The sequence below is a fragment of the Papaver somniferum genome, chromosome 6 (genome assembly GCF_003573695.1).
Source record: "Papaver somniferum cultivar HN1 chromosome 6, ASM357369v1, whole genome shotgun sequence".
In the NCBI taxonomy this organism is placed as follows: Eukaryota; Viridiplantae; Streptophyta; class Magnoliopsida; order Ranunculales; family Papaveraceae; genus Papaver; species Papaver somniferum.
Window position 1 is genome coordinate 150,225,360 of NC_039363.1, and position 14,444 is coordinate 150,239,803.

Here is a 14,444-nt window from a genome sequence, read left to right on the forward strand (position 1 = left end):
TAAAAAAATTAGACAAGCTGTAAAATCCCATCTACAAGGCATAATGGTTACACAACAATAATTTGCTAAGTGAAAATTTTTCTTCACAAATCTTAGCTCAATAAATTTTAAGTTTTCACAAGATTTCTTTTTAGAGCACAAAATTAGCACAAAAACCATTTGTAAATAACCTAAGATACAAAAACAACAAAACTTCGGGTAAACTTTATCCAAGACAAAATAATCATGCAAGCTTGTCTGAAAATAGTCTAGCCATGAACGATAACAGATTAGCTCAACTAAACAGAGACAATTTTGCCATCAAGTATACCTGATCATTAGCATATCTTAATCAACAAGATTTTTCATGAGTATGATTTCAACCTTGTGATTAATTAACACAAGTATGAGCTTTATTCTCATCCAATGAATAATGTTCATGGTTAAACCTCTTTGTTCTTCTAATTTTTTGAAGAAACCCTTTTTGATGCGAAAATTTTATCATAAAACTTACTATCATCAAAGTATGAGACCAAGTTTGAATCATTACCTGAAGACTTTTATATGGAGGCTTTTGATAGCATGTTGATAAGATCTGTGTACCCTTCAATTATCAAGTTTATGTTGTCCTTCACATCTCCATTGTTGTTTACACCTTTTGGTACCTTTTTCACACTTTGAAAACCATCCCCAAAATTAATTTGAGAAGAATTATTTTGAAACCTCCTTGACCGATTCGTTTCAAATCTACTATTATAGGTTCGAACATTGGAGGAGCAAATTGAACTGATCCTCCTGGAACAATTCTCAAGGTGAGTCCCAAAACCAATTGGTCTAGACATACGAATATCAGTTACACCTTTGAGTATTAAATCTAAGGTATGTTGGAGTCGACTAATATATTTATCATCCGACCTTAATTTGCATTTCCGTGGAACATGCCCCTTTGTATCTCAAAATAAACACACTTTCTGATCACCAAAGTGATTAGAATGAGTAGGTTTAACATAATCGTTAGAAGTTTCCTTCATTCTGTGAGATGCAACAATTCCTTGATTAGAGAAAGTTGTAAGCACGTCTTTAGTAATCGGAAGGGATTGCAACTTATCTTCTGAAACTGATTTCGTTAGACAACCATGATTTGAAGTCTTGTTTTCTGGTATCTCAGTTTTGTCAGAAGAAATAGGTATATTGGGCTCTTCAGAACAAACCTTGCATTGAATAGAGTTACCCAATAGTTGTTTGATCTCTAAAGCATTCTCCTTTAGTTTGTCCTTGAGTAAATTATTTGACAGGCTTATTTCGGCTTTTTCTTCACGGAGAATCTTTATCTGAGAGTCGCGATTACTAACCATAACGATAAGCATGTTGACTTTGTGTTTCATCCTGACAACTTCAGTGGATTAAATTCTAGCTGTCTTAGAATTACTGCACTTTCTTAGGCTGCTTCACTTTCTACTCAGAGCCAAACTCATCAGTAAGGTAAAAGGGATAACACTTACCAATATTTACCTATTTCATGGGAACAAGATGTTCATTTATATTTGAGACAGACAAATATTTCTCTTTAATAGATTCCATAGAAACATAATTTTTATTCTTCGTGATGTGTTCGTCAGAGATAGCACTACTGTCCATAGAGTCAGATTGCTACAAACACAGACTTATGAGGTCTTAGCGTGTTTGCCGGCCTGATACCAATAGAAAAAGCGGGAGTATAACAACCACACCCAATAGTTCGTTCGGCAATCTGTATGGACTAAACTCTAACTTAATTCCGAGAGTACCAACTTAAAAACGAGACTCAATCAAGAATTATATCAAAGAGTTTATATCTCTTTCTTAATACAATCAACAAATCAAACAGATAAAAATCTGCGAGCCTGATTGATATGAGAAATAACTTGGACGGTACCAAAGACCAACGCCCAAGTGTTAATCAAGTTCTATCCAACAAACAAGGTCGGATTTATCAACTGACTGAACTACGCACAACCTGTGATATTTCAATTATATAAAAATATGATGCGCAAAAGAAATAACACATACACCAGAATTTTTTTTAACGAGGAAACCGCCAATGCAGAAAAACCCTGGGCCGAGTCCAGATTTGAACACCACATTATATTAAGCCGCTACAGACTCTAGCCTACTATAAGTTAACTTCGGACTAGAATGTAGTTGAGCCCTAACCAAGTCTCACATCGATTAAGGTACAGTCGCGTTCCTTACGCCTCTAGAACCACGCCGGATTCTGCGCACTTGATTCCCTTAGTTGATCTCACCCACAACTAAGAGTTGCTACTACCCAAAGTCGAAGACTTATAAACAAATCTATCTCCCACAAATATGTTTATTCTTTATTCGGTTTTTGTTCTGTCTTTTGATAAAATCAAGGTGAACAGGAACCAATTAATAATACTATCTTATACTCCCGAAGAGCAGCCTAAAAATATTAGTCACCTCACAATAACCCAACTGATTAACAAGAAAAGTTATTGCGGAATCACAAGAGTCTGAGAAGAACTGTTGTAATTACTTTTTATATCTTACCTATCGGAGATAAATCTCGAGTAAATTTTAGAGAAGATAAAACTCAATAAGATAGAACAAGTAAGATTAGAATATGCAACTACAGAGAAAATAGTTGGATCTGACTTCACGAATCCCGATGAAGTCTTCAAGTCATTAACCTATAATGGTTTTGGAAAAACCTAGGTTAAAGGAGAATCGACTCTAGTACGCAGCTAGGAACACATATAAGTATGGGGATTAGATTTTCCCGTTGCTAGAATTCTCCTTTATATAGTCTTTCAAATTAGAGTTGCTTTCAATCAAAGCTAAGATAACTTAGTAACAAAGCATTCAATATTCACCGTTTGATGAAATCCTGATTTAAGATTCAGACTAAGTCTGCTTAAAAATAAAGCAATCGATCTCCACCGTTAGATGATCTTAGCTTGTTACACACAAATAAGATATAACTTTATTTAGATTTGAGTTACCATACCTAAACATGTATATTGAGTTGGCTCATGGCTATAACCTTTTATAATATATTCATTAACTTTTACGGAGCAAAAAAATGAGACGATATAAACGATCCATAAAGTAGGCTTAGCAACTTTTCTTGTTTACGTTGAGGACCGGAGCCAAAGTTGCGCTAGACCTGGCTCTAGTCTCCTCTAAAATGCTAAAATCACGAATTAATCTTTAATTTCATGTACATTTTATATTCAATCCTCAAAAATTTGGTGTTTAGTCCCCTTAGTTTCTAAGTTTCTATAGTTTAGTCCAACGAATCTGTTTCCCATTTTAGACTGGATTTGTACACCCTACAATATATCAAGTGAAGTTTTGTTTGGGCACTACCTAAAGAAACTCCAGGAAAGGCTCTGTCTCGCACATAGGTTTTGAGCATGAACAATGGAAAATGAAATTAGGGTCCGCAAATATTTGTTGAGAGAAAAAGTCTCGGAAGGATCTCTATCAATCATTTGGAAAGCTGAGCATAAAACCAGTAGAGAAGAAGTGATTCTGAAACAAGTTTTTCTCTCAAAACTCAACAAAAATCTCAAGGATTGTTTAGATTGTGAACTCAACTTCTTATCAAGTGTTAAACACCCAAATATTATTCATCTTATTGAAGTTATTCAGGTTTTTCTTACTTTAAACCTTAAAGCTTGTTTGTTTCATTTTTAACTAATCAATGACCATAAAGGTGTTTGTTTTATTGACACAAAGAACAAGATTGAAATGGGTGCGGTTATTTTATCCCAGGTAGAAGGTTGTGTATTCTTGGTCTTGGAGTTCTGCTCTGGAGGAAATCTAGCTTCGTATATAAAGCAACATGGGAGAGTCGAGGAGCAAGTTGTGAAGCGATTTACACAGCAACTAGGTATAGTTTATCCTTGGCATACTTGCATCTAAAGCATAGTTTTCCTATTAGTTCTTTCACTTTTACAATTCGGTCCAATAGATGCCTTGTATGATGCAGGAGCTGGTTTGAAAGTAATGCATGCACACCATGTCATTCATCGTGATTTGAAACCAGAGGTAGAGATTATCACCACATAACAGCTTTTGTATGGTGGACAAGTAGACCTTAGATTAATAAGTGCATACATCACTTACTGATATCATTACAATTGCTTGCAACTTTGCCAGGATTTCATACTAATGTTTTGATTGCATACCTCTGTATCCCGGTTTAGGCTTGCTGTAACTGTTAGGATTGTGTTTTGCTACTACTAACTTGTTGGAAATCAGACTTTCTTTGAATTTGCTGACCGAGATGCTTATATTGACAGAATGTTCTACTATCGACAACTGAAACTGATGCTGTGATAAAGATTTCTGATTTTGGCCTCTCAAGGTATTAATACAAGAAATGATAACTAAAGCTCAAGCTAAGCATATCTTGTAGGTTGTGGACTGAACAATTTCCGATCTTTATATTTTGGGAAAGTAGATTCATTCATCCAGGAGAGAATGCTGAGACAGTCTGTGGGTCTCCACTGTACATGGCTCCAGAGATTCTTCAGTTTCAAAGATACGATGAAAAGGTATTAGATGTGAGAGTTGCAAGTTTATTCAGAATAAAGAAGACTGAATCTCTAGGTTTTGAATACAGATTGACATGTGGAGTGTAGGCGTGATTCTTTTTGAGCTTTTGAATGGTTACCCACCTTTTTGTGGTAGAAGTAATGTTCAGGTAACCTTTCTACCTGTCACTCAGGTAGCCTCCCTACTTCTCACTCAGGGCACTTTTTGAAATCCAGATGCTCTAACACATGTTGTGTCAAATTTTCTCTGCTTCAGCTGATAAAAAACATCAAAAAGTGTTCAGATTTGCCCTTTTCTCGGTTCATTCTTCCTGAATTGCACCCAGACTGTATTGAGATCTGTACCAAGCTACTCTGCCCAAACCCAGGTTAAGCCTTTCAGAATCTTTAAAATCGTGTTACTTTTTCAATGATCGAAGTGGTGACTGATGCATCCATTCATATATGCAGTAAACCGGTTGTCCTTTGATGAGTTCTATCAGCATAGTTTCTTGAAGAGGCTGAATGCTTGATCATGTCGTAAGAATTCGTATCTTTCAGTGAGTTGCTTCCAGAGGAGAGGAGTTAATCAATATATAAAATTAGTTGATTTCAGTTGGTGTCGCCAATCATTAAGTTTTGTTAATGAAATACCCTACTGGTGCTAATTGTATGTTAACAGCTTTTGCAAATATGTATCATATATTCACCTGGTTTGAGGTCTAGAAATAGCTCAGTTTCAATTGCGTCTATCTTAAGACTCCTATGATTTCGGTTACTGATTTGTGAGTCAAGAAGTACTTGAGTTTTGCATTTACAAATGGCTGAGCTGCAGAAATTTGCGGATCTCCTTCGGAACTGTTCTAAGTATTCCTTACTGGATCATGGACGTCAAATCCACACAGCTGTTCTGAAGATGGGATTTGGAGCTGATCCCATGATAAACAATGATCTTGTTGGTATGTATGGCAAGTGTGGTGCAACTATTACAGCTCGTAGAGTTTTCGATGAAATGCCCGTAAGAAATGTAGTTTCATGGACGACACTTATGACTGGGTACTTGGCAAAAGGCAATGCCAAAGCTTCATTGTCCCTATTCTTTCAAATGGGTTACTCAGGAATTGAACCTAATGATTTTACTTTCTCAACTAATCTAAAGGCTTGTGGAATTCTGGGTATTCGTGAGACTGGAATGCAGATACATGCGCTCTGTGTGAAAACAGGATTCGAGCCTGTGCCAGTTGTCGGAAATTCAATCATGGATATGTACTCAAAATGTGGAAGATTAGATGAAGCAACTCAAATGTTCGATGAATTGCCTTCTAGAAATCTCATTAGTTGGAACACAATATTGTCAGGATATGCCCATGATGGACGTAGTTATAGACCTCTGGAGTTATTCCGGAGAATGCAAGAAGAAGGAGAAATCCCCGATAATTTTACTTTTGTGAGTGCATTAAAGGCTTGTGGTGGTGTTGGGGCAATGCACGAGGGACAGCAAATTCATGCCTCACTGATGAGAAGGGGATTCGATATTTCGCGGCAGGCAATTCTAGCTTGTGCTCTCGTTGATTACTATGTTAAATGCAGAAGTTTATCTGAAGCAAGATATATCTTTAACCAAATTGAGCAGAAGAATGTAGTTTGCTGGACTACGATGATAACGGGTTACACTCAAGCAGGAGATGCACAGAATGCGATGGAATTATTTGGACAGACTAGGGTAATAGATGTTCAAGTTGATGGTTTCATTCTCTCAAGCATGATAGGCGTTTTTGCAGATTTAGCGCTTGTGGAGCAAGGGAAACAAGTACATTCTTATACCATTAAGGTTCCATCTGGTTTAGATGTTTCTGTGGCAAATTCAATTGTAGATATGTACCTTAAATGTGGGTTAGCAGAAGAAGCAAAAAGGCGTTTTAGTGAAATATCAGAACCCAACGTAATTTCTTGGACAGTGATGATAACTGGATGCGGAAAACATGGATATGGCAAAGAAGTGATCCAACTGTTTGAACAAATGCAGCTGGAGAATATCAATCCTGATGAGGTAACTTATTTAGCTGTGCTTTCTGCTTGTAGCCATGCTGGGCTCATAGAAGAAGGTCGCAAGTATTTCTCGAGGCTATGTGGAGACCATAGGATCAAACCGAAAGTAGAGCATTACTCTTGTATGGTAGATCTTCTTGGTAGAGCTGGTGAGTTGAAAGAAGCTAAGAATCTTATTAACAACATGGAAGTTGAACCAAATGTAGGGATATGGCAGACACTGTTAGGAGCTTGCCGAGTTCATAAAGACTTCGAACTAGGAAAGGAAGTTGGAGAGATTCTGATGAGACTAGATGAGAATAACCCAGTAAATTATGTGATGATGTCGAACCTTTTTGCTGAGTCTGGGGGATGGAGGGAGTGTCAGAGAGTTCGGGAACTGATGAAACGGAAGGGTTTGAAGAAAGAAGCAGGGTGTAGTTGGGTTGAAATTGACAAGGAAGTACACTATTTTTACGGAGGGGATGACAGACGCCCCCTCACAGAGAAAATTCACCACCTGTTGAAAGAGATGGAGAAAAGGATGAAAGAAGAAACGGGTTATGTTTACAGGGCGAGGTTTTCGTTGCATGATGTAGAAGATGAGTCAAAGGAAGAGAGTTTGAGAATGCACAGTGAGAAGTTGGCAATTGGTTTAGGGTTATTAGGAGGGGACTTGGAGGAGAAAGGAGGTGTGCTGAGAATTTTTAAAAACTTGAGGGTTTGTGGGGATTGCCATGAGTTTATAAAAGTATTGTCAAAGATTTTGAAGAAGGTGGTTTTCGTAGTTAGAGATGCTAACAGGTTTCATAGGTTTGAGAAAGGGGTTTGTTCTTGTGGGGATTACTGGTGATTTTTTGAAATTTGCACTGTAAAGTCTGTAATCATTATTTTCGTCTCTAAACTTGGTTGGACAAGATTGCCTCGTCCATAAGATACAACCTTGCGTTGAATGCACCCTTGGCAGCTACTATAGCCATTTTTAGTCGTCTCACATTCTCAATGGACATTGGCCGATCTTCTGATTCATTTTTTCTTGACTTTCACTAAACGCTTTGGAAAAAACTTCCACTGAACGCTATTTTAGTAATTTATTGTACAATCTCACCACGCATGTTATGTGTCTGGTTCTGAATCTTATTTTGCGCACCCATTTACGTTCTGAACCTTTATTTTCAAGTTGCTACATTTACAGTGTACATAGCTCTAGTCTTACAAAAAGGTGCGTTAAGGCCGCCACTGCCACTGCTAGCTAGATCTAGGGTTCATGCAAGAATTGTCTATGTTGCGTATACAGCTCACTCATCCTCTCAAAATACTGATGATGTTAGATCATCCTCTCAAAATACTGATGATGTTAGATCATCCTCGTCTCCACGTGGTTTACCAATAGGAAGAGAAAGAAAACTACGGTCCTAGGTAATGGGAGCGATGAATGCTGCTTAATGCTTACATAATTATCTGGCTTATTCCAAGTACTGCAAAATGGTAGTTGTAATTTGTAAACAGCTTGATTGCGCCACATTTGGCCTAACAGTCAAGGCACCCTATACGACGTAGTAGTAAGTGAAAAAATTATGCAACTGTCATACTGTTGACGCACTGAGAGCATGGTGGATAACCAAATGACCAATTTCAATATAGTTGTACAAGATTATCAGCACAAAAAATAACTCACATTCACCTTTTACGTGATTCCGTTCCAGAAGACTGAGAGTGTGGAAACAAGTAGAAGGAGAAACAGAATAAGAATGAAGTTTAAGTCAATCCAATGCAAAAGCTACAACTTTTCCGTTATTAGTATAAGTTTTTCACCCAGAAAGGGCATGAACAAAATAGACAACACGAATGAAAATACAGAAGTATAGTAAGTATGGTTATTATTCTAAGTTTACATAACAATGTTTTCTTCACAGGGAATTGAATCACTAATCACCAGTTTAAAAGGTTCGGGTATGACGTAAACTGGTCATCGAAAACAGGTTCAAACTCATGTAATGGTGACGCTTGCCAGCTAAAATCGTTTACAACAGTAGCATCAGGCCAGAATTCTTGATCAACTTCATCAGTTCGCAGCGACAGCAAACCGCTAATGTCACTCATCTTGTCATCTACTACATTGACCCCGCCTATAAACTGGGAAATTTCTCGGGTCGGATCTGAATCACATTCAAACCCGTAATTTTGTTGATGGAATTGATCTTCATTGTTTGGTGGTGATTCTTGGTTAGGAATCATAGAATTATTTGAAGACGACTTATCAAAAGAAAGATCAAACTCACTTGACAATTCAGGTTCGGGTGCTGGGACGGGTTCATCAGTTACTATACCCGGATTTAAAAAGTTGGAGAAGACAGCCTCAAGATCAATAGCTGGAGGAGTAACAGTTTCATCAGTATTCTGAACTGGATCATCACAGTCAGGTGAACCACCCATGAAGACCCGACTGGGTCTGTACCGAACAGATTTTGCTCTACGATTTTTCCGACAACCGCCACCAACGGGTACATTACGTAGCGAGCCACCTTTTGTCCAATACCTTTTGCAGCCTTTGCAAAAGTAGCGAGGTTGTGAAAGACTATAGTTGTTGTAGTAACAAAATTTGGTATTTGATGATGCACATCTTGGACAGTTTGGTGCTATTTCGACGTGATGAGATTTATTCCACTTTTGATTATTGTTTTCGATGATCATCATTGAATTTTGATCAGGGCACTGAAACATTTCTTCAAAGTCATCTGATGTGAACATAACTAAACCAGTTGTGATGGGAAGAGGAGAGAAAAGAGGAGAGTGTAGAGAGAGAGAGAGAGTGGTGAGAAATGGAGGAGGGAGTGAGGAGATATCTATAATGCGTGGGTAATGTACTAATATGCAGGGATCAAGCGTGGGCGGTTTAAGAACCGTTTAATCCAAGGAAAGTCGTTATGATTTTACTATTACTATTTCATACTATCCGCAGCTCTTCTTTCACTGGCTGAGAAGTGATTGAAGTTGATTTTTGCTCCAAGGCCGACGCAGGTGGACATATTGCAAGGATGCGTCTAGGCCTGCACACGGTTCGGTTCGGTGCGGTTAGTTGTAAAACCGTTCAACTAACCGTTTATAGTGCGGTTAGCACATTTAAAACCGTAACCGAACTCAATAGTATTCGGTTCGGTTATTTTTCGGTTCGGTTTTAACCATAAATTAATCTGTCAGAAATTCTGACAGATTTTGTACCTGCACCTGCACCTGTACAGTGTACTTCCATTCCATACTTAAGAAATAACAACTTACCATACTTAATAGATTAAACAGATCAATTCCATAAGAGTCTAAACTCTAAAGATCAAACACACAGTCACACACATAATGAAGTCCAAAAGCAAGGAGTCTAAATTCTAAAGATCAAACACACACACACAATAGTCTTAAAGTTTAACATAAGAAAGTAGCACGAAGACTCGAAGACAAGTAAAAGACTTCAGAGTCCAGTCCATCCATCCAATTCTTAATTCTCATCCTTGCCCAAAATGTCAGCAAAGAGAAAAACTCAAAAGTCAGATCAAAATTCTTCAAATCATGGGTAATGTACTTCAAGTGTCTACAACTAGTACACCACACAACTTGAAACTCCAAGTTCAAAAAGGACAGGGAATGAGGGAATACAGAAAGTAACATAAAAAGGACCAGTCCACACAACTTGAAGAATCAAGTATCAACCACTTTCTCTTTAATCTTCATATGCAAGCCCTAAGCAATTACATAATCATAGATATGTAAAAGGTGACTGCATTCATTCAAGTGAAACTCTAACTGGATTCATTCAAGTGACAAACAGTTCTAACTGATTCATTCAACTATAGAAATTTTAAGTCAAATAAGAAGAGAAGAGATTCCATTACCTTCTTCAATGCTGGCATTGTCATCTGGTACATAGTCACATATGAAATCAAGAGAGATAGGTTTCTGCAACCAGCTTTGCGTACAAAAAAGTGCTTCAACTGTCCTGGCAGATATCGAGATTCTCCATGGAGTAAGAATGCGCTTCCCGGTACTGAATGCATACTCTGAAGCAACTGAGGACACTGGTATTGCCAAAATATCCTTGGCCATAAGTGATAGTACCTTATACTTGGTACTATTAGCCTGCCACCATGCCAGAATATCAAAATACCTTGTTGATGTTTCACAGTCATCAAGCAAATACCTTTCCAGTTCAGACTTTGGATGAGTAGAGTGAACATTCATTCTTCGCCTTTTCTTCCTCGACTCAAGCATATCCTCAATGTTCTCTTCTTGCACACAAACTACCATGTCATCCACAGCTGCAGCAGTTGTTGACCCAGTACCTAAGACATCAGCACAAATGCACAATCAATATTAGTAAATGATGATGATAACAACATTTATAATATCTAAGTATGTAACAGTAGAACAAAAGCAGATAACTAAAGTTCAAAAGATGATGTCACCTTCATCTGCATTAGCATTTGAATACATGGTGTTGTACTCTTCATAAAGTCTACCCATGTCTTGTTTCACAGCTTTCAAAACAGTCCCAACCCTGAAATCTTCTTGCTCATACAAACATTCAAGATCAAACTTCAAACCAGACTCTTTCTCTCGAGGATCAAGCAACTTAGCAAAAAAAAGAACAGAGTTCATGTCTTCATAATCCCCCCAATATGAGTTGTACTTTTTAAACATTACTTCTGCCATCTTAGAAATATGAGCATCTCGGTTTCCTATATCTCCAAGACGAACCAATTGTTCATGAATCAAAGCTAACTGCCATAAAAACTCATGTGTAGTAACCTGTGTTGAAGCAGAGAATTTAACAGTAGCATCAAAGAAATTTTTTAAACATTTTACAAGACTACTAACATATGACCAGTCTGCAGCATATGGAGCATGATGACGGGGCTTGTTCCTTTTCTTCATATTCCTCTTTTTAGTTACATCACATTCACTTTCAGATTCACTAGAACTAAGAAAATAAGCTTCATTATCAATTACAACAGTGTCATCATCAGGATTAGGTAAAGCTTCACATTCAGATTCTTTAAAAATATACTTATCTCGAAAGCTCTTGTCTTCTCTTTCTAACCTTTTAAATACCTTCTCATATGGAATGGCAGCTTCAAGCATTAGATATGTAGCATTCCATCGGGTCTTCACATCCAAGAAAACCATCTTCTTACAATCAATCTTCTCAAGAGCAGCACATTCTTTGAATTTGGTCAACCTAGAGGGAGATCCAGTGACATACTTGACAACTAATCTGATCCTGTTAATTGACTTGTGATACAGCAACACAGCATCTCTAACAACAAGCGCAAGAACATGCGCAGCACACCTTACCTGATAAAAGAATGAAACAAGGAAATACAAACATGTTGCATGGTTGAAATGATCAGTACTCAAATGGCTAAATGAAAAAATTAAACTAACAACAAGAAGAAAAGCAATCTAACCTGCATGTATTCAGCTCTAACTGTTGCTCCAGTCCAATTAATGACACTGGTTTGAAGATACTCGATCGCCACATTATTTTCACTGACATTTTCCAAAGTCACACCAAAAAGATCTTCTAGCCCCCAATCCAGCAAACATTTCTCTAGTGTTTTCCCAATATCCACTCCAGTATGACCCTTGATCTGGCAGAACATGATGATTCTCTTTTGGATCTTCCAATGAATATCAATGAAGTGCACAGTCACATACATGTAGTTGAAGTTGTTTGGAGAGGTACATGTATCAGTTGTGAGAGAGACTCTTTGTTTACTTTCCTTGAAATATTTCTTCAACTTATCTTTCTCATCTTTGTAGATTGTTAAGAGATCTCTGTATATGGTCATCCTGCTTGGCACCTTGAATCTAGGCTCCAACTGTTCACTGTATCTTCTAAACCCTTCTCCTTCTACAATTCTAAATGGATGTTCATCTATTATGACAAACTCAGCCAATCTCCTTCTACACATATCCTTGTCATAGCTAATAGCAGCCAATTGGGATGACTGTCCTGGTCTTGGTGGTGGAAACAATAAACTTTGTTGACCCTTCAGCTTCTTGTTTGGATTCTCAGGACATGTTCCTAAATGTGTTTTCATGCTGGAGGTGCCATTTCCTCGACTATCTGCTTGCAACTTCTTCTTGCAGTGCTTACATTGGGATTGTTTGTCATTGAGCCTTGTAAAATCATTCCATACTTTCGACCTCACTTTTCCCTTCTTCTTTGGTTCAGTTTCAGCTGCAGGGTCATGTGTAACCTGCTGAGTTTCTTGTGTAGCATCAACTTGAGGTGTTGGTGTTGCAGAAATTATCACTTTAGTAGACTTAGCTGCAGGGGATTGAGAGGCTGGAGATGCACCTGCCATCTTGCAGCTTGATAATGAAATTGAACTTGATCCAAGCATTACCACCTACAACAAACATCATTTCCAACACTTAGTTCAAGAAGCAACAATACAATCAACATTACAATCATAGAATACAATCAACATTACAATCATGGATTTCATCATCAAACCCTAGCCACTAAACTAATCAGCATTATAATTTGTAACTCTAACAACTCAGTTACCAAATTCTCACTTCACAATATTACACAAATAGTTCCAACAACAATTTCTCAAAGAGTAATTAATATAACAACAATACTTAATAGATTTAAACACCCATTAAAACCCTTTTGCTCATAGATTCATAGTCACAGACTCACAGATCATAAATCACTTCAAGGGTTTTACATCAAAAAACCCTATTTCATAATCAACACTGAAGATTGAACTCAAATCAAACAGAACAAGTCAAGTGAAGGGTTTTACCTGTTTGATCTGACAATACTCTTTTAATGAAGAACTCCAGCTGCTGGTAATTCAATACTCTTCAAGTTCTGAGAAAATAAAACAAAAATAAAATAAAAAATTATAACCCTAAATTGATTGATAAACAATAATCGATTGACTTAACAAATCGATTGATTAAACATATTTCAAACCATCTCGAGTATCAAAAGAAACCCTAAAATAAAAAAACAACCCTAGAAATTGATAAAAAAAAATCAATCGAAGAGAAAACAATTTACTAGATCATAGTGATAGAGGTGGTGGTACAGCACCTTGATGGAGGTAGAGGAGGTGAATCAGGCGACTATATGCAGGAGGAGAAGATTCTGGTAATGGATTGGAGGTGACTGGAGAGAGACGGAGTCGGAGAGGGAGAGAAGAAGAAATGAAATGGCTGCAGAAATAGTTTAGGGTTTCCAGTTTTTATACTCTAGGGTTACCCGATTTTAGACGGGTAGGATTAATCCTAATAGAAATAAATCAACGGCCTATAATAATCGGTTATCGGTTCGGTTAGGGTGCGGTTAGTAGTGGAACCGATAGCCGAACCGAATATCCAACGGTTACCCCAAATTAAAACCGACACCGACCGTTGGATTATCGGTTCGGTGCGGTTACGGTTCGGTTAGTACGGTTATCGGTTCGGTTGCGGTTATCGGTTCGATTCTGTGCAGCCCTAGACCCGTCGTTGAGCTCTAGAAATAGGGGGCCAGTCAACTTATTTCATAGGTTATTCTTATGCACTGTAGGTCTTCTGGACCCGTAAGGACTCAGATGAGCTCCTCTCGGAATCAATTCATCGTGATGAAATGAGGTCAACCTTAATTGATGGAGTGAGTGAAGCAAGGCATGTTGAAATGTTGCTAAAGAAGGGTAACGTGCCGAGTTATCCTTACTATTCCCTCCTCTTACGTCTCTTTCATGCACGATTATGATCGCAGTGGAGTTAGGGTTTGAGAGTGTGGATGAAGTTACACTTAGTTCTTGATATCTGTGTTGTGCATCTTTCCCTTTTCAATCCTCTTAATATCCTTCCTCGGAATCAAACAAAGTAAACTCA

At 37.7% G+C, this 14,444-nt stretch overlaps 3 protein-coding genes and 1 pseudogene across 3 annotated transcripts; 3 read left to right on the forward strand and 1 right to left on the reverse strand.

The window, feature by feature from the left end:
- The window catches only part of LOC113291659, a 325,743-nt pseudogene that overhangs the window by 104,868 nt on the left and 206,431 nt on the right, over positions 1-14,444 (forward strand).
- LOC113289784 (serine/threonine-protein kinase ATG1t) lies at positions 3,380-5,203 on the forward strand. The gene is made up of 8 exons (XM_026539155.1): positions 3,380-3,636; positions 3,760-3,877; positions 3,977-4,035; positions 4,290-4,354; positions 4,451-4,544; positions 4,613-4,693; positions 4,801-4,912; positions 4,995-5,203. Exons 1-8 carry the CDS (start codon positions 3,406-3,408, stop codon positions 5,054-5,056), a joined length of 822 nt encoding a protein of 273 aa, XP_026394940.1. The 5' UTR covers positions 3,380-3,405; the 3' UTR covers positions 5,057-5,203.
- Positions 5,317-7,539, forward strand: LOC113289781 (putative pentatricopeptide repeat-containing protein At3g15130). Its single transcript, XM_026539152.1, has one exon. It carries the CDS (start codon positions 5,344-5,346, stop codon positions 7,402-7,404), a length of 2,061 nt encoding a protein of 686 aa, XP_026394937.1. The 5' UTR covers positions 5,317-5,343; the 3' UTR covers positions 7,405-7,539.
- On the reverse strand, positions 8,472-9,368 carry LOC113289785. Its single transcript, XM_026539156.1, has 2 exons — positions 8,834-9,368; positions 8,472-8,710 (listed from the first exon to the last, which is right to left on the reverse strand). Exons 1-2 carry the CDS (start codon positions 9,300-9,302, stop codon positions 8,484-8,486), a joined length of 696 nt encoding a protein of 231 aa, XP_026394941.1. The 5' UTR covers positions 9,303-9,368; the 3' UTR covers positions 8,472-8,483.